This window comes from Eulemur rufifrons, chromosome 20 (assembly GCF_041146395.1).
Source record: "Eulemur rufifrons isolate Redbay chromosome 20, OSU_ERuf_1, whole genome shotgun sequence".
Taxonomy (NCBI): Eukaryota; Metazoa; Chordata; class Mammalia; order Primates; family Lemuridae; genus Eulemur; species Eulemur rufifrons.
In genome coordinates this window covers 9,655,353-9,683,262 of record NC_091002.1, presented here as the reverse complement: position 1 = coordinate 9,683,262, position 27,910 = coordinate 9,655,353, and the positions used below count along the sequence as shown (strand labels likewise).

The 27,910-nt window shown below is 38.6% G+C and overlaps 1 protein-coding gene and 1 non-coding gene across 4 annotated transcripts in view; one reads left to right on the top strand and one right to left on the bottom strand.

Annotated features, from left to right (window-relative positions):
• Positions 1-594: 594 nt before the first annotated feature.
• The window catches only part of GINS1 (GINS complex subunit 1), a 28,915-nt gene continuing 1,599 nt past the window's right edge, over positions 595-27,910 (bottom strand). The window contains exons 2-7 of one of the 3 annotated variants that reach the window (XM_069496214.1): positions 25,057-25,121; positions 22,037-22,135; positions 21,338-21,428; positions 14,617-14,733; positions 3,226-3,300; positions 595-663 (exon numbers count right to left, since the gene is read on the bottom strand). In XM_069496214.1, the coding sequence (XP_069352315.1) occupies positions 595-663; positions 3,226-3,300; positions 14,617-14,733; positions 21,338-21,428; positions 22,037-22,135; positions 25,057-25,121 (516 nt within the window). The remainder of the gene's footprint in view (positions 664-3,225; positions 3,301-14,616; positions 14,734-21,337; positions 21,429-22,036; positions 22,136-25,056; positions 25,122-27,910) is intronic. The other 2 variants (XM_069496215.1, XM_069496216.1) reach the window with 2 other exon arrangements.
• On the top strand, positions 13,016-13,118 carry LOC138401284 (U6 spliceosomal RNA). Its single transcript, XR_011236447.1, has one exon. It is a non-coding gene; the product is annotated as a U6 spliceosomal RNA (small nuclear RNA).

Here is a 27,910-nt window from a genome sequence, read left to right as displayed (position 1 = left end):
TTCCACGTCCCTTTCCAAAGTGGTGATACCAGTGCTGACCCACAGCCATGAGCCAAACCAGCCACCACTGAAAACGGGCAAAATCCATTGTGTCCTTCCTTCTTAAATAGCCAGATGATAAATTAGTAAGTCATTGAACATTAAATATACTGAAAGTTTCTACAGATGATCATCTTTCCGTATCACCTGCCCATGTGATATGGAAACATGTATTCCAGAAATTCAGCTCCTGGCTTGCACAACACACAACCAGAAAACAACACAAGATGCACACTCTCATTATTTAAAAGAGATTCAAATATAGTAATGTTTACTTTCATTTAAAAAAATACATTGTAATAACTGTAGGAATGTTACGATACAGCTTATTACAAAAAGGAGCAGAACAAACACAACAGTGTACAACATAAAAAAACAAAAGTTCTTAATAGTTAGCAAATCATACTGCTTAGCCAAGTATTCCTGGTTATCTTAAAGAATGTCTGTAACTTTTTAAATCAAAGAAGGAGGAGGAGGGAGAGTGGGGAGCGAGTGTAGAAGATTCTGAGTTTGCCAGTGAAGCCTGGCAGTGCTCCGGCGCAGGATCACGCGAGGTCACGACAGGACGTGCTCCAGGACCCCTTGTCTGATCAGCTGCTCACACTTCCACCGAGGTAAAAAGTGCTGAGGGGAACAGGGGATGGGGAAAAGTCAGAGAAAGGCTTGGGAAAGAATGTGAAATTACTGTTGGCATCATTAAAAAGCAACACTGATTAGACAGTTTTCAAACTCCAATAGCTAAGTATTAATAGTTAAACTCAACTATACGAGTGTATTTACTATTTTAATCCACCAATAAATGGATGCCACTTAGAGCTGTACTGAATTCTGATTTTTATAAATGAATTCATAGTTTACTTAAGTTCAATTCAACTAAAAACTTCTGAATGCTAGTAGATATTTTCCTTACTGTTTGCATTTTTAAGTTATGCACAGAAAAACTCAGGTGAGATCATGGGCGCTGGGTTATAACTGGTCCAGCAGCCAATCAGGAAGACCAAGGAAAGGAACATCTTCTCCATGAAACCGCTCTAGGATTTGAGCGTCTGAACATTTATTCTTCTAATAATAACAGTGACAACTTTTCTCCAGTATTTTTCAAGGATTGAAAGTGTTTGTAACCTACAGTGTGGGTTGTGGTTCACATGCTGTGTGTGAAGATGCTGCTACCCAGGTAAACGCTTGTCCTGTGTCCTCCAGAGAGGACATCACTCTTGTACTCAGGGAACCAAAGGCAGGTGGAAAGCAGTCTCCTTTCCTCCTTAGCACAGAAGGTGGGTAGTCAGGGGTAGTCAAAGAAATCGTAAAGATTTCAAGGAAGCAAATGTACCATCAGTGGCATTGTACACCAAAGGTCCTGCCTCACAAACCCAAAGGCCTAATGGGAGACTCGTGACCAAATCCTTCTAAACCAGTCATGAAGACACACAGGCCAAGGACTGTTGTCTAACTTGTTAACTGAATCTTTAAGAATCCTTAAAAATGTAAAATGTAAAAAAAAAAAAACAACCCCCACAACAAAACACACTTAGTTGTTCATTTAATAGTTATTGTAATGCTGTTACTAAAAGGAGGGGGAATTCTGATTTCTGGACAAAAAGAAACAGTACTTGCCACACTGACAAGTATAAAAGAATAGACATTAAGAAAACATTTCCCTACTAACGCGTTTACATTATGTGAATGATCGACACCACAGATTCTATAGCAAATTGATATAGATGTGGTTGGACATTGGAAGCCCCTTATTACAACTATGGTTGAAAGGGTTTTTTTTAATGTCTCCATTTTTATAATTGAGGATAGGGTCACAGTTGAGAGACAAAAGCATCACCAAGAGGAAGGTTTTTGGATGGTCCACACAGAAAATGAAATGGCCCAGCAAAGAAGCAAACATGCACAATGGTGGGCAGATCAGCCATGAAGCTTAAGAAAGAAATTCAACCACAGAGCAGTGTTTGGGATGAAGGGACGTTTTACATATCTTTTATGAAGATGGCTTAGTTCTTGTGAACCAGAGCTTCCTCTTGGGTCCTCCAGAAACACAGATTCTTATAGGAGTATTTATTCATTTGTCATCTGCTTTGAATTCATTAGTGTCCTACTTCTAAGAGGACACTTGGGAATGAAATTGTTACCTTAATAACCAAAGACTTCAGGGTAGCCTCAAAATCTGTTTTTAAAATATTCAATCTTTGTTTTAGAAAACTATTTAAAGCTCCAAGGGTACTAGTAAAATAAAAGAACACCTCACCCTCTGTTAGGGAAATAAGCCCTAGGACCACGTGACCTGAAGCATTCTTTTGCTCCCCGGCATCAACAAAGTGAGCACCAGTGACTTAGGGTCATCAGATAAAAACTGGTGACACCAAGAGAGCAGGCAAGGAAAGAAAGTGGCTTTTATGGGGTCATTTGTCAGAAATTTCAGAATACTGGTATAGGAGAAAAATAAATTTCGCTAATATGAATTCAGCTAATGTGAATTTGAAGACTTCTGAGGAAACAATAAATATATTGAGATTATTTATGAGGAAAAATTTAGCTTAAGCTACAACTTTATAATTTTAATCTTTCCCTGTTAGATTCTGCTATGTTTATATACTAACTACTTAGAAATTCTCGATCTATATCATTGTTTCCTAAAGAACTAGGATTTATAAAGTGAAGTATGAGCTAAAATGAGTGCTTAGCAACTTTTTTATAAATGTAATTTGATGAAAGGAACTAAATCCAATAGTTTAACAGCCTCTGGATAATTATCTACCACTTAACCAGAATAAGGCCCATTGTGATAACTGCCCTAGAAAATGCTTAGTTTTCTTTTTTTTTTTTTTTTAAAGAAAGGGTCTCACTTTGTTGCCCTAGCTGGAGTACAGTGGCATCATCATAGCCCACAGCAACCTCAAACTCTTGAGCTGAAGTGATCCTCTTGCCTCAGCCTCCCGAGTAGCTGGGACTATAGGTGCATGCTATTATACCCAGCTAATTTTTTCTGTTTTTTTTGTAGAGACATGGTCTTGCTCTTGCTCAGACTGGTCTCATCCTCCTGAGCCCAAGTGATCCTCCCACCTTAGCTTCCTAGAGTGCTGGGATCACAGGCGTGAGCCACCACGCCTGGCCCCCAATATTTCTACCATTCAATACTCTTGCAAGATTTAAAGTAAAGTATCCGAAGACAAGAAATACCTGGCTATTTTTTTTTAACAGGATCGAAGTGCCATCATCAACTTCAAATTCTCCATAGTCTTTTAGACACCGGACCTGAAAGGAAAAACTGATGCTTTATCTAAATTATTTTTTAAAAGGTACTGACCAAAAAGTAAACAGGCATTATATAAATACCCACACAGTAAAAGTATTAGACTTTCTGTTTGTTTCCTCTGTGTGTGCCTAGGCCTAGTACTACCACCATGGTACTCTCATGGTTCCAATTGTCCTGTTTTGACAGGAAGGAAGAAGAGTGGCAAAATCTCTGAAAGTGTATGCATGTCAACGTTGACAGCAAGGAAGCCCAGGGAGCTGGGCAAGAGAGACAGCATTGCTGGATCCTTTCCTGTCTGCAAATGCTGAAAAATTAAGCAGGTGAAATATCTGTCTACAATGAACGTTTTAGATCTCTTTCAGCCTACTTCTTATTGACCCCTCTCACAAAATATCAATATCTGAGAACAGGACCCAGGCAGGTCTGTAAACCTGTTGTTGGAAGAGATTCTTCCAATCCCCTTTAATATTCACATTCTTTTCCAGGAATACTTAGAAGTACACCATGAAAGAGCACATGCAGCCTCACAGGACAGGATTTAGGAGAGACTCTTAGTCCAAAGGTGGGAGGGCGAGGCAGCCTTCTGATAGCCACCTCTGCAACTGCAGACAAGGCCGTTCAAAGGTGTCCCTGGGTGCAGGTTGCAGACCTGGCTACAGCACTAAGTGCTGCCACAGGAAATAGGGCAGACATTTTTCCTGTCCTGTGAGAACTCAGACTGGAGTTTATTCTCCTGAGGAAGAGCACTGACCTGCTGCTGCCTCCAGCAGAGCCAGCTCCAGCGGCAACCCTGTCTTCTGCTCTTCCAGATAGCATCACCACATCCTGCGACTCCTCCGGAATTTCACCATGATTCCCAAAGTATTTTAACTGAACATGAGAAATATTACTCTAGAAGCCCTCCACCATACACACCTATTTGGTTCTTTAAATAAACCATTATTTTGGAAAATCTTGAACATATTCAAAAGTAAAAAGACTACTATGATGACATTGCATGGTCCCTTCAACTGGCAATATCAACATATGGCCAAACTTGTTCCCTTCACCCACTTCTGGACTATTTTGAAGCAAATCATAGACATCATTTCACCATTTCATCATTAATAGCTAATCTTAATAATTTTTAATACCATGAAATATCTAGTTAGTATACAAGTCTCCAAGTTCAAATCAGAATCCAACAGAGCTACACATTACATGTTTTTGATGTGTCTCGTAAGTCTCTTTTAATCTATAAGTTTCCCTTCCTCTTTTTTATGTTTTTCCTTCCATGTGGCAACTTATTTGTTGAAGAAACTGGTGGGTAGTTTGGTATAACTTCCCACAACCAAAATTTTGTTGTGGATTTCTGTGAGATCATTTCACATGTCCCTCTGACCTTGAATTCCAAAAAACTAGAAATGAGGTCAAGAGGCTTGATCAGCTAAGGTGTGATTTTTTGGCCAGTGGTGTCATGTACTTCCTGTTACAAGGCCACACGAAGCACAAAGTGGCCGTCTCTCTTTGGGTGTTGACTGATCAGTGGGTCTGGGTGCCATCCATATGTGTGAATATCCACTCATTATAAAGCTTTCCTTTAACTATTCACTGAAAGGTTTCAGTAGCTAAAAGTTACAAAATGGCATTAATCTAGTTCTTTTAATCCCGATGCATTTGTTAGTGGAATTCCTCTATAAAAAAGAAATTCCCACAGTAAACTACTGGGCTACCCTGAGACAGGATTTGTGCAGTAAAGGCAGATAGGTGCTCAATTCTATTCTCTATTAGGTTGGTGCAAAAGTAATTGTGGTTTTAGCATTATTAAAATTCGCTGTTTGATATTGGAATACATTCTTAAATGTGGTTATGTCATACATCATTTTAATGCACATTTCTCATTTTATGTTTTTTTGCTAATGACTTATTACTTGCTATTTTATATTGATTTTAGACTATAGAAGTGTTAGACAAAAAGCAAATTTGAGCAATTTTCTTATTCGAGTTGAAAATGGGTCATAAAGCAGGGAGACAACTCGCAACATCAACAACGCATTTGGCCCAGGAACAGCTAACGAACGTACAGTGAAGTGGTGATTCAAGAAGTTTTGCAAAGGAGACAGCCTTGAAGATGAGGAGTGCAGTGGCCGGCCATCTGAAGTTGACAACCAATTGAGAGCAATCATCAAAGCTGATTCTCTTACAACTACAAGAAGTTGCCGAAGAACTGAACGTGGTCCATTCTATGGTCGCTTGGCATTAGAAGCAAATTGGAAAGGTGAAAAACCTCATAAGTGGGTGTCTCATGAGCAGACCAAAACTAAAAAAAATCGTCATTTTGAAGTGCCATCTTCTCTTCTTGTACGCAACAAACCATTTCTTGATCGGATTCTGACATGCGACGAAAACCTGATTTTATATGACAACCGGTGAAGACAAGTCCAGTGGTTGGACCGAGAAGCAGCTCCAAAGCACTTCCCGAAGCCAAACTTGCATCCAAAAAAGGTCCTGGTCACCATTTGGTGTTCTGCTGCTGGTCTGATCCACTACAGCTTTCGGAATCCTGGCGAAACCATTCCATCCGAGAATTCTGTTTAGCAAATCTATAAGATGCCCCTGAAATTGCAACACCTGCACCCAGCATCGGTCAACAGAAAGGGCCCAATTCTTCTACACGGCAACGCCTAACTGCATGTCGCACAACCAACGCTTCAAAAGTTGAATCAATTGGGCTACAAAGTTTTGTCTCATCCACCATATTCACCTGCCCTCTTGCCAACTGACTACCACTTCTTCAAGCATCTCGACAACTTTTTATAGGGACAATGCTTCCACAACCAGCAGGATGCAGAAAATGCTTTCCAAAATTTGTCGAATCCCAGAGCACAGGTGTTTTTTTTTTTTTTTTTTGAGACAGGGTCTCACTCTGTTGCCTGGGCTAGAGTGCCGTGGCGTCAGCCTAGCTCACAGCAACCTCAAACTCCTGGGCTCAAGCAATCCTTCTGCCTCAGCCTCCCAAGTAGCTGGGACTACAGGCATGCGCCACCATGCTCAGCTAATTTTTTCTATATATTTTTAGTTGTCCAGATCATTTCTTTCTATTTTTTTAGTAGAGATGGGGTCTCACTCTTGCTCAGGCTGGTTTCGAACTCCTGAGCTCAAACGATCCGCCCACCTCGGCCTCCCAGAGTGCCAGGATTACAGGTGTGAGCCACTGCGCCCGGCCAGAGAACAGGTTTTTATGCTACAAGAATAAACAAACTTATTTCTTGTTGGCAAAAATGTGTTGATTGTAATGGTTCCTATTTTGATTAATAAAGATGTGTTTGAGCCTAGTTATAATGATTTAAAACTCACGGTCTGAAACCGCAATGACTTTTGCAGCAACCTAGGTACCACCTTCAAAAATGAGCTGGAATCCCTCTTGTTCTCCAAAGAGACTCAAAAAGTTTTATTTTTTAAATTTTTGTTGTTGATGTTATTATGCATTCATGCTTCTAACATAACTGATGTGATCCAATTCACTACAGTTATTCTCTGGCCAGTGAGAGCTCCTTCAAACTGGCTCCCATGTCCTTCCAGCATTCCCCACAGACTCCTTGGCACTTCCCTTCCTTTCTGGTAAGACAAGGTGTTCCACGCTCAGCTTGTATATTTTATATTCAAGAGCTGGAATCAGCCATTTTTTTTTTTCCCAAGAAATCCTGGTTTCCTTTAGTGGGAAATGGCATTTAGACTCTAGAATTATGGACATTCATGGCTAACTCTGGGTTGGTTGTTGTTTCTAGGCCTATTCAGTGGGCAGAGCTAATAAATTCCACCCCCCTCCTTTTTTTTTTTAAAAAAGAGATGATTCATAAGTCCATGCTGACATTTTAAACTCGAGTTTAGGAAGATGAAATTTTCCTTTAACTTTTCCACTTAATATTTAAATTTCTTTTCTATCATCTAGTGACATGACATTTTTGCTCTAATTCTTCAATGAATAAACTGTTTCAAAATAACAGTAACAATATTATTAATAATAATATGATTAACAAAAACATGTTAAGTCCTCTTTGCAATTTTTTTGTCCTTAGAACATATGAACTGGGAATATGCAATCAATTTACGTGTTAAAGCAATTTAAATAATTCCTGGATTCTGAGAAGGCGGTAGAACAGGAAGCATTGAGGAATTGGTCTCCCCACCTCAACAACTGCACTGGTAGACTCTATCTGATGTAACTATCTTGGAACTCTGGAGTCTATTAAAGGCTTGAGGTTGGAGCTTGGACAATAAATTGTGTCAATTTTTGTCAATTTTGCTTTTAACACAATAGTAGCTACCCCTCCCCTGCCCTCCACCCCATGGCAGGCAGCAATGCATGTGTTCCTGAAGGAGCTTGTGCACAGGTTGCGGGAGCAGAGCAAAGCACCATGTGCTGACTGCTGGCTGCCGTTCCTGATCCCAGCCGTGCAGACGACGAGGCGGGCAGCCATGGCTGCTGCACCTCCCCAAATGCTGCAAGCCCCCCTCTTCTTGCTGAAGTGAATTCCAGGGGACTGAAAGGGCCAGGACCCTTTTTCTCCCCCTTTCATTTTTCTCTTTTCCTCCTTTTGGGAGCCAGACATTAAAGACTAGGACATTCAAAAGCAACTGTATATATAGGGAAAATTAGACAGTGACCACACATGCCCAGGGAAAGGCACAGGCTCAGAAAAGACTTCAGAAGACCTTAAGGTTATACCTCAGGCTGATCTTTGGCACAGAGACAGCCTACAATAATCAAATAAACAAAAATAGTAACAAAAAATAGTAAACCCTGGGGAAGGCAGAGAATCTGACTTATAGGATTACAACATTGTTAGATTTAAATGTCTGGTTTCTAATAAAAATAAAATTACAAGGCATACAAAGAAACAGGAAAGTATGGTCCATTCAAAGAAAAAAAAAAAAAATCAACAGAAACTGTCCCTTAAAAAGACTTGCTGGCAGACCTACTACACAAAGACTTTAAAACAACAGTCTTAAAGATGGTCAAAGAATGAAAGATGTGGAGAAAGTCAAGAAAACAATGTATGAACAAAATGGAAATGAAAGGACAGCCTTGGTAATGAACTAGCTAACAGAGAAAGATAAACTATCAAACAGGAAGTAAGAGAAATAAATTCACAGTACATAATTGCCCCTTTGGAGAGAAAACTCACAGCACAACTGCCCTTTGTTTTGTTTGATTAAACACCTGGGATTCAATTTGTTATCTTTGAACCTAACTTGTTATCTCTAAGAGTTCATTTTCATAGCCTTGAAGAGCCCTGAGCAGACCGCAGGTGTGTGAGCTTCCTGCTCGAACTCTCGCCAGACCACATGTCAGGGACCCTGACAAGCCAGCCTCACAGAGAAGAAAAAAAATAAAAAGCTGACACAGCAACTTCACAGCCGTTTTTGCTATCAGCTGACAATAACCACTGTTTTCCTTTTTCTTTACCCCCTGATTAAAACCCCCCAACCCCTATCCTTCTGCACAACACTACTTCCTTCCTTGTGTTGAGCTCTTTCTCATTAGGAAAAAGTAAAATAAACTTGTACTTCTTTCTCCCTTAATCTTTGTGTAAGAAATCTTTCTTTTTCCATGCTGTGAGCTCCTAGTGAGTCCCCACCCTAACTGGAAATATCAATAAAGAGACAGAAAACCCAGACAAAAAAGTATTCTGGACTGGAAAAGTAATAACTGAAATGAAAAATTCACTACAGGGATTCAAAGGCAGATTTCAGCAAGCAGAAGAATAAGTGCACTTGAAGATAGAACAATGGAAATGATCGAGTCTGAGGAACAGAAAGAAGAAAAACTGAGGAAAAGGGCAGAGCGTAAGAGATCTATGGGACACCATCTAGCAAATCAATATAGACATCATGGGAGTCCCAGGAAGAGGAGAGACAAAGGGTCAGGAAAAATAATGACTGAAAACTTTCTAAATTTGATAAAAGACAGAACCATAAACACCTAAGAAATGGAACAAACTCTAAGATGAACTCAGAGACCCACACTGAGATACATTATAATCAAACTTTCAAACTACAAAGAGAGAATCCTGAAAGTAGCAAAAGAGAAGCAAGTCATCACATAATAAGGGAGCCTCAGTAAGATTTTTGCCAGATTTCTTATTGGAAACACTGGAGTCCAGAAGGCAGCAGGCCAATACATTTCAAGTACTAAAGTACTAAACAACACTGTCAACCAAAAATCTTATTTCTGGCAAAACTGTCCTTCAAAAGCAAGGGAAAAATTAAGACTATTCCTGGAGAAACAAAAGCTGAGGGAGCTCATTGCCACTAGACCTGCCCTATAAGAAATACTCAAGGGAGCCCTGCATGGTGAAATGAAAGGACGTAAGACAGTAACTCAAAGCCATGTGAAGAAATGTGTACCCCAAAACTCATGTGTTGGAAACTTAATTCCCAATGCAACAGTGCTGGAACGTGGGGACTTTTGGTAGGTATTTAGGTCATGAGGGCTCTGCCCTTATAAATGGATCAATGCCATTTGAAAAGGGCTTGACAGTGGGAGTTTGGTCCTTTTGTCCTTTTGCCTTCTGCTATGTGAGGATATATAGCATTCAAGGTAACACCTTGGAAGCAGAGAGCAGCCCTCAGCAGACAAACCTTCCAGCACCTTGATCTTGGACTTCCCAACCTCCAGAACTGTGAGAAATAAATTTCTGTTCTTTAGAAATTACCTAGTCTAAGATCTTTTGATGCAGCAGCTCAAATGGACTAAGACAGTGGGCAATTATAAAACCTGGTATTACTGTAATAACATTTTGTAACTCTATTTTTTGTTTTTAATATGATTTAAAAGATGAATACATTAAAAAATAAATTGGTTTAAAAGCTAGTATTTTTGTAACTCTGTAACTCCACATATTGTTTTCTTTATAATTTAACAGATTAATGCATTTAGGAGATTTATTAGTTTATGTTTTGGGGCACATGATGTATAAAGATGTAACTATGTGACACCAACAATTGAAAGAAGAAGGGAGGGAGCTGAAAGAATCAGTTTTTGTTTGTTACTGAAGTTAGGCTGCTATAAATTCAAATTAGTGTTATACCTTGGGATGTTAAACAGATTCTCCATCATAACCCCAAAGAAAATAGCTGCAGAACACAGTTGTCCCTCTGTATCCATGGCCATGAATTCACCCAACCACAGATTGAAAGTATTCAGGAAAAAAATGGATGGTTGCATCTGTATTGAACACACATAAACCTTTTCTCCTTGTCATTATTCCCTAAACAATATAGTTTAACAACTATTTACATAGCATTTACTTTGTATTAGGCATTTTATTTATTTATTTTTGAGACAGAGTCTCACTCTCTTGCCTGGGCTAGAGTGCCATGGCATCAGCCTAGCTCACAGCAACCTCAAACTCCTGGGCTTAAACAATCCTTCTGCCTCAGCCTCCTAAGTAGCTGGGACTACAGGCATGCACCACCATGCCTGGCTAATTTTGTCTATATATATTTTTAGTTGTCCAGCTAATTTCTTTCTTTTTTTTTTTGGTAGAGACAGGTCTCGCTCTTGCTCAGGCTGGTCTCGAACTCCTGAGCTCAAACGATCCGCTTGCCTCGGCCTCCCAGAGTGCTAGGATTATAGCGGTGAGCCACCGCACCCGGCCTGTAGTAGGCATTATAATTAATCTAGAGATGATTTAAAATATATGGGAAGGTATGTGTAGGTTACATGCAAATAGTATCCCATACTATTTTATTTGAGCATACATGGATTTTAGTACTGCAGGGGGTCCTGAAACCAATCTCCCACAGATACTGAGGGATGACTGCATGTACAAAAGGAAATGAGAAAGGAATTTAAATGTTTCAAACAAATAAACTGAATACAAAAGAAGACAGTAATGCAGGAAATGAACGACAAAAAGTTATAAGGGGCCGGGCGAGGTGGCTCACGCCTGTAATCCTAGCACTCTGGGAGGCCGAGGCGGGTGGATCGCTCAAGGTCAGGAGTTCGAGACCAGCCTGAGCAAGAGCGAGACCCCATCTCTACTAAAAATAGAAAGAAATTACCTGGCCAACTAAAATATATATATAGAAAAAATTAGCCGGGCATGGTGGCGCATGCCTGTAGTCCCAGCTATTCGGGAGGCTGAGGCAGTAGGATCGCTTAAGCCCAGAAGTTTGAGGTTGCTGTGAGCTAGGCTGACGCCATGGCACTCACTCTAGCCCAGGCAACAAAGCGAGACTCTGTCTCAAAAATAAAAAAAAAAAAAAGTTATAAGGCATATAGAAAATAAGTAGCAAAATGACAGAAGTCTCTCCTTATCAGTAATTACTTTAAAGGTAAATGAATTAAACTCTTCAAGCAAAAGAGACCAGCAGAATGGATTAAAAAACCTGATCCAACTGGATGTTTGCCTACAAGAGACTAACTTTAGACCCCCAAAACACAAATAGATCAAGAAAGAAAGCGTAACTCCATAAACAAAAATGCCCTTTTGTAGTTCTCTTATGTTTCAAGTTCCTAGGTCAGCAAGGCTTGCTGCCCAGAACTTTGTAACTTTCTGTTTCACTGATCTATTTCCTTTTGAGCTGTTTTTCAGCAACAGTGGAACCTCCTTGCAGCCACAATATAACTACAAGGCCTTATCCCACCCGTTTGTTCAGAGAAGACAAGATAAGCAGCACTCCACCACAGATCTTGCACAAGGACACACTGAGGCAACCTGCTCCCCAAATCCCACCTGCGCACAAAAGGATGACCAATATTAACCCCTAGCTCATTATACTACTAAAATCTCTGCTTATCCACCATTCTTTGATCATGCAATGTATGTGCCAGTATGATTTCTCACTGTGCTCGTGTCCCCTGCACTGTGCCCTAAACGTGTAATCATGCTCACTCACTTCATGCATTATTCATTTTACCTCTAGAAGAACCCCTGACTCTGTCAGTTGGGGAGGCAGATTTGAGGCAGTCCTCCACCTCCCAGTTGACACCCTCTGCAATAAATTTCCTGTCTTTCTTAACAATCCTTGTTGTCGTAGTAACTGGCTTTCTGTGTGGCCAGTAACTGAGCCTAGGGAAACTCCCTTTGTGGGTTCGTTAACAAAAGGATGGAAGAATATATTCCATGCAAATAGTGGCCAAAAGAGCACAGGGGAGGCTATATTAATTGAAAGGACGGCATTGTTAGTAAGCCATCTAGTGTTAAAAGGTGGGGGGGAGTAAAAATCACTGCACATAATGGCCCTTTGTTTGCTTAACCACCTCCGGCTTAACTTGGTTTTTTTAAGAGTTTGTTTTACAGAACTGGAATAGTGCTGGGCAGACTCCTCCACATCAGCCAGACCACATTCTGAGTAGTCCGATAAAGCCAGTCTAGCAGAGAAGGGAAAAGAAAAAAGAAAAAACAAAAAACGCCTCCTCTTATCATTCTGCAACAATAAAAGCTCAAGCCACTCATCCTTGGGGCTGGCATTCCTTCTTTCTTCCTTTCATGCCGTACTCTTTCCTCTCTTGGAAAGTAAAATAAACTTTTTGCTTCAAACCTACCCTAATCTTTGAGTCGAGAATTCTTTCTCAGCCTCTGGTACAAGTTCCCACCCTAACACTAATATTAGACAAGATAGACTTTAAATCAAAGAAGTTTATGAGCTATAAAGACAGACATTATATATTAATAAAGGTTCAATTCAGCAAGAAGATATAACAATTATAAACATTTATGCAGTGTCTGCTTCAGCAGCACGTACGCTAAAATTGGAACGATAGAGAAGATTAGCATGGCCGCTGCGCAAGGACGACATGCAAATTTGTGAAGCATTCTATATAAAAAAATTTATGCATCTAATAACAATTCATTAAAATATGGAAGCAAAAACTGACAAAATTGAAGGGAGAAACAGATGATAATAGTTGAATACTTTAATACCCCACTCTCAATAATGGATAGAAGATAATGGACAGAAGATAAGTAAGCAGAGGACTTAACAAAAAAAACCAACTAGATGTAACAGACATATATATAAGACACTCTACTCAACAACAGCTGTATACACATTCTTCTCAAGTGTACATAGAACATTTTCCATGATAGACCACATTAGATACAAATTAAGTCTCAGGAGTTTTAAAAAGATAGCACACAATATATCTACCTGAATAGACATTTCTCTAAAGAAGATAAATAGATAATAAACACATAAAAAGATCCTCAACATAACTATTAATAATCATTAGGGCAATGCAAGTCAAAGCCGCAATGAGATACCATTTGACACCCTTTAGGATGGCTATGATTAAAAATAGAAAAAGAAAAACCAAAATATTAAGTGTGGGTGAAGATGTAGAGAAACTGGAATCCTGTGCATTGTTGGCAGGAATGTAAAATGGTATAGCTGCTATAGAAAACAGGATGGTAGTTCCTCAAAACTTTAAGATAGTATTACCATATAGTCTAGCAATTCCACTTGGGGTGTACACCCAAAAGAATTGAAAGCAGAGACTCAGAGAGATAGATGTACATGCATGTTCACAGCAGTATTAACCACAAACGCTAGAATGTGGAAGCAACCCAAGTGTCCATTCATGGATGAACAGATAAGTAAAATGTGGTAGATCCATACAAAGGAATATTACTTAGTCATAAAAAAAAAAAAAAAAGGAAATTCTGACACATGCTGCAATATGGATGAACCTTGAGGACATCATGCTAAGTGAAAAAAGCCAGTCACAAAATGACAAATACTGTATGACACCACTTATGAGATACTTAGAGTAGTCAAATTCAGAGAGACAGAAAGTAGAATGGTGGATGCCAGCAGCTGTGGAGAGGAGGAATTGGAGGGTTATTGTTTTATAAGATGAAAAAAATATCTGTGCATGGATGCGGTGATGGTTGCACAACATTATGAAGGCATTTAACACCACTGAACTGTACACTTAAAAACAGTAAATTTATGTGTATTTTATAATTTTAAAAAGTGAAAAAAAATTTAAAAACTAAGTAAAACAAAACAAGAATAAATCCTATTTGATTAATCCACCAACTTGAAAGACATAGTCATTTGTTTCATTTTGCTTTCAAAACTTAGTGATTGGTTTTCCATTTTTATTTAATTTTGTTTAAATAATAAGTAAAACATTTACATGGTTCCGAAGTAAAAATTAAAATAGGTACATGCAGAAAATGTTAGCTGCCTCCTATCCTGTTATCCCCCTATGCGTAGCTTTTTTGGTTTTGGTTTATGTTTCCTTTCTTTTATAATAGAACCTAACATATAAGCACAATCTACATATTTTAAAAAAATACACTTTTAAAAGGTATACATACTTCAATATACAGGCTTTTTGGAGGCTTCATATCCTGTGTAATGTCCAAACCTTCATCTCCTCCCAGTGACCTCATGTAAGTAGCAAGGGACTTTTTATAATGATTGAACCACTCAATCTGCAAAATAAGAGATTGGTCATTCAACAAAGTTGTAAGAAAACTTGCACAAACTGTATACTCACCCTTTCAAAAACAATACACATCTCAACATGAATAATTATTCTGACCATTCATACATTTACACTACAAACATTATTGATTGCGCTCTATGATCTAGGCATTGGTCTGGGTACTTAAGATCAATCATTCAACAAAGCGAACAAAAATCTCTGCTCTCACAGGGCTTACACTCCAGCATACTTAATCATAAACCTTAAGAACATTCAAACAGACACAAAAACATGAAAAAGACAGTATTTTAGAGTTATGCTTTCTTCAAACTCTGGACTAATGCTATTTCTTTCCTTCCTTTTCCTTCCCTTCCTTCCTTTCTTTCTTTCTTTTCTTTCTTTCTTTCTTTCTTTTGAGAATGGGTCTTACTCTGTCACCCAGGCTAGAGTGCAGTGGCACAATCATAACTCACTGCAACCTCGAACTCCTAGGCTCAAGTGATCCTCCTGCCTTAGCCTCCCGACTATCTGGGACTACAGGCATGTGCTACCATACTCTGGCCTAATTTTTAATAAATTTTTTGTAGAGACAACATCTCGCTATGTTGCCTAGGCTGGTCTTGAGAATGCAGAGTAATTATAAAGGCTATCTTTCTGGGGTGATGAAAATGTTCTGGAATAAGATGGTCATAATGGATGTATAAGTCTGTAAACATATTAAAAACCACCGAATTGTACATTTTAAAATGATAAACTTCATGCTATGAATTGTATCTCAGTAAATCTGTTATTTTTTAAAAAAAACTGCTGAGAAAAATGAAAGAAGACCTAAATATACACAGGGATATACCATGTTCACAGATTGGATGATTCAATATTGTAATAATGTCAACTGATCTATAGATTCAATTCAATCTTAACCAAAATCTGAACTCTTTTAAAAATGGAACTTGACAAATCGAGTCTAAAATTTACATGGAAGTGCAAAGGGCCAAAAATAGTTGAAACACTCTTGAAAAAGAACAAGACATATCACAAAGTTGCAGCAATTACAACAGTGGAGTTGGTGTAAAGACAGACAAATAGTCTAACAAAATCCCATTCAAAATCCATAGAAATACTGACACTCAGTTTATGACAAAGGTGGCACTAGGTGCAGAGTCATGGAGAAAGGAGGATCTTTTCAATAAATGGCGCCAGTCAACTCAATATCCATTCTCAAAAATGAAATGTGACTCCTACAGTACACACAAAAAACAATCCCAGTACTGTAGATCTCTCTGTGAAAGGTAAAATACAGCCCCTAAAAGCTTACATAGAAAAATACCTTAATACCCTTGGGGTAGACAATGATTTCTCTAACTGGACAAGAAGCAAAAACAAAAAACTAACCATAGAGGCAAAAATTAATCAATTGGTCACATTAATGATAATCCAGAACTTCTGTTTATTACAAAATACCATTAGGGGCCGGGAGTGGTGGCTCACGCCTGTAATCCTAGCACTCTGGGAGGCCAAGACAGATGGATGGTTTGAGCTCAGGAGTTCGAGACCAGCCTGAGCAAAAGCGAGACCCTGTCTCTACTAAAATAGAAAGAAATTAGCTGGACAACTAAAAATATATATAGAAAAAATTAGTCGGGCATGGTGGCGCATGCCTGTAGTCCCAGCTACTCGGGAGGCTGAGGCAGTAGGATTGCCTGAGCCCAGGAGTTTGAGGTTGCTGTGAGCTAGGCTGATGCCACGGCACTCTAGCCCGGGCAAAAGAGCGAGACTCTGTCTCAAAAAAAAAAAAAAAAAAAAAAAAAAAAAAAAAAAAATGCCATTAGGAAATTTCAAAGTCAAAAGCCACAAAGGTGCAGACAATATCTACAATACACACAATTGACAAAGGATATAAATAACCAGAATATAAATGCTACAAAGTAATAAGAAAAAGACCCAAATGTCCATCAACTGATGATTGGATGTAAAGTAAAAATGAGTAAGAGACTTGAATATACATTTCACAAAAGGGGATATCCAAATAGCCAATAAATGAAAAAATATGCTCAGTTTCATTAATCAGTAAAATGCTAATTAAAATCAAAATGAGATACCACTACATACTATCACAGAGGCTGAATTTAAAGACTGACTGCATGGGTGCAAATGTGGAGCAATAGGAGCCAGATACACCGCTGACAGGAACAGAAAGGACACAGTCCTTTGGACAACCACTGGGCAGTATCTAGGTGAACATACACATATGCTACAGACTAAACCCAGAGGTCCTGAATGCCAAAGGAGCATGTGGCAACATCCAGTAACACTTTGGTTGCCATGACTTGGGGGAGGGGAGCACTACTGGCAGGTAGAGCCAGTGGGTAGAGCCCAGGGCTGCTGCTAAACACCCTACAATGGTCAGGACAGCTCTCAATAAAAATTTATTCAGCGCAAAATGTCAATAGTATTGAGGTTTAAAAACCCTGGACATGAGTGACCATATAAATTATATGTTGTCCATATAATTTATTATAAAAAAAAGTCCAGGACACTTTTGAGAATAAGAGGTAATATTAATAATTATGTTGGGACAACAGGCATAAACTAGGATATATGGCCCCTCTACTGGCAATTCCACTCCCAGGTATGAATCAGAAATGCATAATTACCATACTACAATGTTCATAACGGCATTGTTCATCACTGTCAAAAACTGAAAACAATATCAACAATAAATTGCAGTCTCTACTTAAAATAAATACTATGTAGCAGTAAAAAGAAATGAACTACAGCTAATAATACATCAACAGGGTAGAATCTCAAAAAATATGTTTAAAGATGTCAGTCATTAAAGAATTACTGCATGAATCTATTTATATAAAGTTCAAAAAATGAGTAACATTATAGCGTTTAGGGATGCATGCCTAGGTGGTAAAATAATAATGTTTTAAATAGTAAGGAAGTGAGTAGTCTCCACAAAAGTCAGGTTAGTGGCCACTAGGAGGAGGGACACTGCTTCTGGTGCCACATCCTCTTTCAAGGGTGATAGGTATGTGTGAGGTCCTCGGTGACACACCATTAGGCTGCACATCTGTGTTTTGTGCACCTTTCTGTGTGTGTGTGTGTGTGTGTGTTTGTCTACATATATGTTCGATTTTATAATGCAAATGGTTAAAGTAAGGGATCAAGAAAGATTCAAAAGGGCTCAAAAGGGATATATGCCTAGGTGGGTAAAAACTGCACTCTATTTTATAATAACAAAAGATAAAAAATATTATTTTGTATTGATAAGTACGATGAAATAATTTCCTTAGAGAGATGTTTCCAAATGAGTAAAAAAAGGCATCTTTCCACGTTGGTCTTTTTTAGAGTGACTCCACTGAGAATAGCAGAGTATAACAGACCCCAAAGAGAGGACAAAGTAGAAGAAAAATCAGAAGCTGCTTTGGCAATGAGGGCATTACCCCCGTCCAGTCTCATTCATGGATGGAAGGGCAAAGTAGAATAGACATGATTCTTCCACAAAACATATTGACACAAAATATTTATTTACAGAAAAATATTAATAGGAAAGAAAAAACATTTATTTTCATTATCTTTCATGTGTTAGTGGCTTAAAGATTTTATATGCGTGTGTGTGTGTGTGTGTGTGTGTGTGTGTATATCTATCTTTTTTTTTTTTTTTAGAGACAGGGTCTTGCTCTGTTGCCCAGGCTGGAGTACAGTGGCAGGATCACAGCTCAATGCAACCTCGAACTCCTGGGCTCAAGTGATTCCCCCACCCTGGCTTTGCAAAGTGCGGGGATTATAGGAATGAGCCATCATGCCTAGCCTAAGATTCTATATTTACATAGAAATTTTAGGCAATCAAAAAACAAAGCCAAAGAAAACACAAAAGATTTTACTATTCTGAAATTAGATACTGAGAAGATTTTTACATATTATCTATGTATGTACTTTCATATTCTTCCAGTGGTGGTTTCTCTAAACATTGTTAAAGCACCATCATCTCTGTTTCATGTTGGTGCTTTATATTAGCTCTGCTTTTTACTTTTATTGTTGCTGTAAGTCAACAATATTGAGATCATCATCCCTGCTAATATTTATACAAAGTGCTTACTGTGGACCAAGAATATGCTAAAATTTTAACATGTATTATTTTGTTTACTCCTTGTAATCGCCCCATGATGTAAGTACTATTATTTTCTTTTCATCAATGAAGAACCAAAGCTTTGAGAGAGATTGGATAATTTACCAAAGGGCTCAGAGTTAATAAGCAAAGTGGGGATGTGAACCCAGGTGGCAGACTTGAGCCCACAGTGTCACCACTGAAGCACTACCCTTGAGTAACAGACACTCATGGTGACACTCAGACCTGATGGTCTCCTGTAAGTTGTCAGGGATACCCAGGAATATTCTTTGTTACTGGTCCAAAATGGTTGATGCACTTGCACCACGCCACTGCTCAGGCAGGGATATCTGCAGTCTGGTACCAAGTATACCTATATTGGTTTCTTGTTGTCATCCTTGAGTTTTTCCAAAACACTACTACCGAGAGACAGAAGACAAGTATAGTTCTTTTTTCAGGTGAGGACACTGGGATAGAAAGAAGTCATTTGCCAGTTTCACAGTAATTCACAAACTCTTCCAAGAAAATCTCAGGTGTCACTACTCTCAAACGGCTTAATCTCTAGACCCATTAAAATTCTTTTATATGCTGTTGATATGGTTATATTTTATTAACACAGGAACTGACTTTGCTAATTCATTAATCACAAAAAAATGTTATCCTCAGAAATACAATGCCCAATATGCAATCTAATAGATGTGCTTGAATAAATGTATAGTTTGCAGCCATTTACAAAAGTATAAGAAACACACTAATCTATTATGAAATATTGCATGAGAAAAATCATGTTAACAGCTATCATTAAAGAAGCAACACAGTATTTTGTTCATTTCATCATAACACACAAGAAATACCCTAAAGCTTGATTAACATTAAGTAGATCTGAGCACAAAGAACATAGAAATAAACTGAAAACCTAAGTACTAACATGTTACCAATTTCATAGTTATTGGCAAATCTGAGATAGAGGTTACTCATTTATTTATCCAGAAAATGGAAAGAATAAAAAAACCAATGAAGTCTGTTAGCAAATTGATCACCACTTTCAAAAATGTGCAGAAGCTAATGGCAAATGAATTGAACATTTGCTTTGTTAAGCTATGTGCTATGGTACCCAAACATAGGTAACTATTGACATTATTGAGTGCCATCCTATGCTTTGTTTGTTCCATATGGATCACCTCAAGTAACCCTGTGATTAGCCTTATAATAACTGTGTCGTAGAATAGAGAATTTGTCTGGCCTTTGTTCCCTGTTCTGGGAGGTGGCTCCTGAAATCCTTGGATTTTCTCAAGTGATAGGAGTGTCTTGTTATTTGTGGTGGGCCCTGATCACATGTGCTAATGGGGAGACTTGTGTTGGGGCCTTGGATAGTCTGTGCTAACGAGATGACTCAGAATCAGGGCTGGCCACCCCAGAAAGACCAACCATGTGATGAGAGGATGGGGGTTCATCCCTTGTTATCAGTGTGACCTCCGGGGAGGGGTGGGAATTGGGCTCAATCACAGGACCAAGATTCCATCAGTCTATGTAATGAAACTCCAATAAACACTCTGGATAGCCAAGCTTGTGTGAGCTTCCCTGATTGACAATCCTCTGCAATCCTCTGTGTGTTATTACACATTATGTGTCAGGACAGTGAAGCATCCTGATCCTTCAGGGAAAGGATACCAGAAGCTTCAAGTTTGGGACTCTCCCAGACCTTACCCTGTGAGTCTCTTCATTGGGCTGACTCTCATTTGTATCTTTTTTGCTGTAATAAAACTGTAATGTTAAGTATAGTGATTTCCTGAGTTCTGTGAGTCATTCTAGTGAATTACTGACCCTACGGGGATAGTGAGACCCCTGAACTTGCAGCTGGCATCTCAAGTGAGGGCAGGCTTGTGGAAGACTAAGCACTTAACCCATGATGTCTGGCCTAATTGCAGGTAATGTCAGAAGTCACTGCAACCTGCAACATGTATGTACTATGATCCTCATTTTGTAAATGAGGAAATTTAGGCACAGAGAGAGGTCAAGTTACTTGCTCAAGATTAGACAGTTAGTGGAGAGCCAGAATTTGAATCCAAGTCTGCTGGACTTTAATCCTATGTCCTTAAATATTGGGCTAGCTCTGTACCTCAGTGACTAGACAAATCAAGAGTTTCATTACAAATATGAATTTGCAATGTTGATTCGGAAAGTCCCTGTGTGCACGCCCACACACACAATTTTAAGGAAAACCCCCAAATAATCATGCCAATGTTTTAATTCTACTGATGGATCACTAATCAATGACACTCTACTTTGTAAAGTAACAACAGAGTTTTTCATATAGCATTTAGAATGACTCCTCACCACACACTTCCTATCACACTATATACCAAACACAGGCCAAAAATTGCTAAAAACAGATGTTTAAAACAAAAAGAGAAATACCAACAAATACTACTCTATAACAATGCCAGAACTTCAGCATTTTCCAAATTCATAAGCTTGAAAAACAATGCTAACTTACTTCTTCGGCAGACATGTGGAATCGTAATGCGTTCGGCAAGACGCTGCCATATTCCCACCTGAGAGCTCTTATCCGAAGCAACCGGTCATACCTAGGACACTGAGAAGGTATTAGTGGCATAGGAATAACAGGGGTGTCAGGAGTGGTTCTGGCAAGTAGAGACTCAGGACTCAAAAGAACCTAAGTGTCGTGTGTGGACTTGACTTGGCTCCTGATGCAAACAGCCAGCTGTGAGAGACAAGGGGGCCGTGAGCACACACTGGAGAGCAGACCTGAAGGTACTGTCCCCTCCTCCAGGCGTGACAGAAGCACCAGGGCCCTAGGGGAGAAGGTTCCAAAGGTCCTATTTCTTACAGAAATAAGAAAAATACTAAAAACACTACTGTATTCAACGGTGAAGCGCCATGATGTTCTAAAATAGTGTGGCATGAACAAATAAGACACAATGAAGAAAACATGGTAAAACAATAAAAGTCATTAAACCTATATGATAGCTCCATGGGGGTTCATTAGCATATTATTCTCCCTACTCCCAACATTTTATAAATGTTGCAATTTTTCATAGCAAAAAGTTTTAAAAATGGAAAAAAGAAAAATTTGGAATGATTACAAAGAGAGACAAATCTAAGATTTCCTGCTATCCATATGAAATGGTTAACAGTGTTCTCTGCTACCACAAGCAAAAACTAAGAAGCTTACAGGTATGCTACAGTGCAGCGTCGATTTCTTAACAAAGAACAATGTCGAAATTTGATGGTTGGTATCAAATCAGTTCGTCCACCTGACTTTGCTTCATTCCTGATAAAAAAGATTTGAAGAAGAAAATATGTATATTTCAGAGTAAGTAAAATTTCCAAAGCCACTAACAACTGACTTACATGCTTGTTTTTATTCATTTGTGATTAGCTGTTAACCTAAGTTAGTAACTACCTGCACATGTTAAAAGATAAAGAGCCAAAAGCTAAATAACTTGCCTAAGATCATGCTATCTAAGATAATTTCATTTCGGCATTTGGTACTTTGCATTTTGCACTCTGATTAATCTCTATTATAATTTCCAAATGACAAACATTGTATTTACTCACTTTTTGGAATTCCCTTATCATGCTGAGAGAAGAGACAAACCTAACATTTTGGTTCATGAGATTATGGTCTTCTGTCATGTTGTTATTCTATGTAGTACTTGTCTTTCAATGGTACTTTCTTTCTTTTTTGAGACAGAGTCTCACTCTGTTGCCCAGGCTAGAGTGCCGTGGTGTCAGCCTAGTTCACAGCAACCTCAAACTCCTGGGCTCAAGCAATCCTACTGCCTCAGCCTCCCGAGTAGTTGGGACTACAGGCATGCACCACCATGCCCGGCTAATTTTTTCTATATATTTTTAGTTGTCCAGCTAATTTCTTTCTATTTTTAGTAGAGACAGGGTCTCGCGCTTGCTCAGGCTGGTCTCGAACTCCTGAGCTCAAACGATCCTCCTGCCTTGGCCTCCCAGAGTGCTAAGATTATAGGCGTGAGCCACCGCGCCTGGCGTTTTCAGTGGTACTTTCAAATCCTCATAATAAAGTGAGTTAAAATGGTCTTTCACTCATCTAACAAATATTTGTTGATCTTCAACTAAGTGTATTACTGTACTTCAGTATTACACAGAGAGGGAGAAAACTTTGGTTTTACCCTAAAAAAAATACATATCTTTAGATACTTCAATAAGTATCACATTTTAAAAGCAAATGTACAGAATGAATAAGAATCTGTTTTGAAGTTTTAAAAGAAACTAGATGAATATGAAAAGGATTCATTCATGCAGTGCCTGCTCCATGCCAGGCACTGTGCCAGGCCCTGATAACACAGGCAAAATTCACGTCTGATTCTATCACGTTTTCTAGATCTGTTCTGTGCTTTTCTGCCACCCTATGAAAGTCTGACTTATTTGCCACATTGTTTACAATGTGCTCCGGATTATAAGGAAATAGCACAAATAAATACACTCAACACCTAACAGAGTACTTTATGAAGAGGGCTTTCTAAAAAGATTCACATTTATATATGAGTAATTAAGAAGGAATAGATTTCTTTTCACAAATAATTTTAACCAGAAATGTAACAATAGCCTCCCCAGAAAGAAACTAGGAGGGTAGGGGACAGAATTTTGGATCAGGAATTAGCAAATGGTACAAAACAAGGAATATAGGAAAATCATTCCTTTGCTGGACTAAGGCCTGTCAGGTCACCTCTAACACACTTCCTTACTCTGCTCACTTTTTACCTAGTCTGGGTCACCTCTCCAGTCACGGGGATGACCAGCATCCCCCTCTGCTCAGCTCTTCCAGACTACACAGCAGCCAGGATGATCTTTTTTTGTTTGTTTGTTTATTTCTTTTTCTTTCCCCTACTTATGTAAGTGGGGACAGGATGATCTTTTAATTCATGCCGCCACCTGCCCCACACTTAGACATCTAAGCTCCAGCGACATTCCTCTTCAAGTATCAGGTTCCTGGGTACCCCACCCTCTTTCATGACTCAAGACCTTTGCATACATGCTTCCTCCACCTAAAATGCTCTTTGCCCACAATTATTGCCTCACTAAAACCCACCTGTCCTTCAGGCCTCACCTGAAATGTTTGTTCCTTTGAGAGAACTTCCCTGATCTCTCAACCTAAGCTAAATCTTCAATTCATTTTTCTCTCTCCTGGCATTCTTGCTGCTTTCCTTCATAGCACATATCCCAATTTGGTGCATGTATATTTGGTATCTGTCTTTTGCACTAGACTGTAAGGGCCACAGAGACAGGAATCTTGACTGTGTTGTTTACCGCTTTATACCCAGAGCCATTTATCAGCACAAATTTGTTTAGTCATATTTATTGAATGAACCAATGAACAGCTTGGGGACTTGAGTTTGGGACTTTACATTTGCCTTATATTTACTGCAAACCTGTTGAGGTTCAGTTCCTCATTCCACCTGTAAAGACTTTTCTGTATGTATCCTTAAACACAACAGTTGGAAAGTGCTCCTATCACTTTGTGTGCCCTACAAATCTTATTGCATACTCCTTCTATATCCAGATAACCTATTAAAACATTGCAGCTAACCAGACCAAAGAGGAAAGTGCATGTCACAGAGATTGACTTCTCTCTAGGCTGAGATATGAATATCTCAACTTTGACCCAGTACTTGCTTCCCTTTTGTGTCTTACTCTTCACCAAGTCACAGGAACCTGGGACTTTGTCCTACAGCCCAGATTCTCCTCTGTGCCAACTACAATGGTCAGCTCTAAACAGTCATAAATCTAGAGCCCTCTCTGGACCTACTACATTGTAACCTTTTTTAGCACTAGTTCTCAGTGAACTCCACTCAGGCTATCAGAAACCACTGCAGCTCCCGCTAAATTTACAAATTGCCCAATCTGCCTTTAACAAACTGTTAATGAAAATAAACAGTGGAAACTATGTATTTCACTTCATTGGGGTTTTTACTTTTATGTTTTACTTTAGGGTATGTCATTTCTTTTAGGTCCACCTTAACTCCTTTCAACTCATATCAGTCAAACAACAAATATTTCTTAAGCAGTGATCAGCAAAAACCCTTCTAGTCCTGCGCTACTTTGTATAGCTAGAGTATGATCGAGCTCATAGAAAAGTAAAAAAAAACCTAATGCAACGTTATCTGATTTCAGCATATTACTTCTTAAATTGTTTTAGAATATAAATGTTATCAAACTTACACATCAGACTGGTTTTGTTCATATAAAGCTTTCATCTCCTCCAGAACTTGTCTGAGTCCATCCTCCTAGAACATACAGATATTGGTACATATTTATTAATTTCCCCCCCCAATTCTGTGGCAACATTCTACCCATACTATACTGTATTTATCTTTGATTTATACTATCAAAAAGCAATAGTTCTTTCACACTCTTTTAGGGTGGTTACAATAACAACTGTTGGCAGGGATGTGGAGAAATCGGACCCCTTGTACATTGCTAGTGGGAATGTAAAATGGTAGATCCCTGTGGAAAAAAACCTGATGTTCCTCAAAAAGTTGAACATAGAATTGATGCAGCAATTTCACTCCTAGTTATATACTCAAGAAAAATGAAAACATACATTATTCAAATACTTGTACACAAATGTTTTTAGCAGCATTATTCATAACAGATAAAAAGTGGAAACAACCCAAATGTCCATTAACTGATGGATGGATAAACCAAATGTGGTATATCCATTCAATGGAATATCATTCAACCACAAAAAAGGATGATGTACTGATACATGCTACAACATGGATGAACCTTGAAAATATCATGCTGAGTGAAAGATGTCAGACACAAAAGGATAACTATTGTATGATTCCACTTATCTGAAATATCTAGCATAGGCAAATCCATAGAGACAGAAAGTAGACTAGATATTATCAGGAGCTGCTTACCAGAAGCTGGGAGCAGGGAAGGGGGAATTATTGCTTAATCATGATAATTTCTGTTTGAAGTGATCGAAAGTTTTAGAAATAGAGGTGATGGTCACACAACAATGTGAATGTAATTAATGCCACTGAAGTGTACATTTAAAAATGGTTAATATGGTAAACTTTATACTATGTATATTTTACTACAGTAAAAAAAATAAAGAGGCTGGATGTGGTGGTTCATGCCTGTAATCTCAGCACTTTTGGAGGCTGAGGTGGGAGGATCACTTGAGGCCAGGAGTTCAAGACCTGCCTGGGCAATACAGTGAGAACCTATGTCTTAAAAAAATTAAAAATTAGCCAGGCATGGTGGTGTGCGCTTGTAGTCCCAGCTACTCGTTGAGGCTGAGGCAGGATTGCTTTGCCCATGAGCTTGAGGTTGCAGTGAGCTATAATGATGCCACTCTACTCCAGCTTGGGTAACAGAGCAAGACCCTGTCTCAGAAAAAAAAAAGAAAAAGGAAAAAAGCACAACAAAAAGGAATGAACTACTGACAACACATTGAGTAAGGATAAGCTCAAATACGTTATACTAAGCAAAAGAAGCCAGACACAAGAGTACATACGGTATGATTCCATCTGGCCCTTTACTGAAGAAGTTTGCCAACTCCTGGCACATTGAATCCAACAGTATATAAAAACGACAAATATAATCTGTAGTCAGAGAAAGCAAATTTGTGGTTGTGTAAGGCTACAGGTGGGAGGTGGCTACAAAGTGGGATAAGGAAACCCCTCGGGTTACAGAAATCTTGACCAGGGTGGTGGTTATAAAGATACATACATCTATCAAAATTCAAAAACTTATTAAAATGTATATTTTGTTGCATATAAATTATACCTCAATAAAATTGATGATAAAAAATCAATAAGCCTACAGAAGCAATAAGGCATAACAAAAATATGTAGATAATTTATTACTTACTGAAAAATGGTCTTAAAAGGTTAATACCAAGAAGAAAAGTAATAGTGTTTTGAGTTTGTACTGTAAAAACAGAAAGGAGTTTTTCTACTATCCACTGTGGTACAAATTTTCTCTGGAAAGATAAAACATTAGAATTCCAAAATTCTTAAATGTTGCACAATAGATCTGCCAACAATCTAAAGAGAAGTGATCCCATTTACTTTTCGCAATTTATTTTTAGGGCCAAAATATATGTATTAGCAAAAATGCTTTGGTATACTACTGGCACAATTACAAAATCAACTATTTAACACTGCTTCAAAGAGATAATTCCTGATGAAAAATGTAAACATGAATTCTATCTTCCCTTTCATCACCTGGTTAAAAAAAATACCATGGAAAGATCTGCTTTATTAGAATTCAGTTAAATATTCCTTTCATCAGCAAATATTATTTTAAGGAATAGTTTCAGATCTTTGTCTATAGTGGGAATAACATTTATTCTATGCCTCCCACCTTAGGATGTAAGCCCCTGAGAGCCCAATATAATTTTCTTAGAAATGCACTTTTTAATTAAAAAAAAAATTACCAGTTCTGCATACAGAAAGGGGGTAATCACTTTTCAATTTGCTGAACACAGCATCTAACCATGTAGGATTCTGGAAGCAACAAGGCAGAACCCCTGCTCTAAACCCACCGGTTATCACACCCCCCCGCCCCCCAGGAATGATTCTCGAAAGCCTGTGCTAGTTCTGGGCCTCTCAGATCCACCTTCCACCTTCACCGCTCAGTTGAGTCAGAGACCCACCTTTGCAGGCCGAGTCTGTCAGGCTGCTGAGTCACCTGACTAGCAGGTAGGTTTGTCAGTGTAAGGCACTAGTAAGACAAACTAAGACCTAGAAAGTAGAGTGATTTTATAATTTCTAAGACCTACTCATGGAGCTACATTTTTCAGCTCAGAAACCCTTACATACCAGCATCTCTACTGAGCTTCACAGTGTTGTCTTCTAATTTTTTAAATGAGGTAACTGTTTTCAGGTTGAAAGAACAACAGATTAGAATCCAGAAAACCTGTGTTCAAGTTGAGCCTCTGCCTTCAATATGCTGTAAATTCAGACAAGTCCCTTAACTTGACCCATAATTTCTCTTGGCTCAGTCTCCTCATTTGTAAAATAACCTAATTGTCAGACTAGGTGCTCTTTAATGTTTAAAG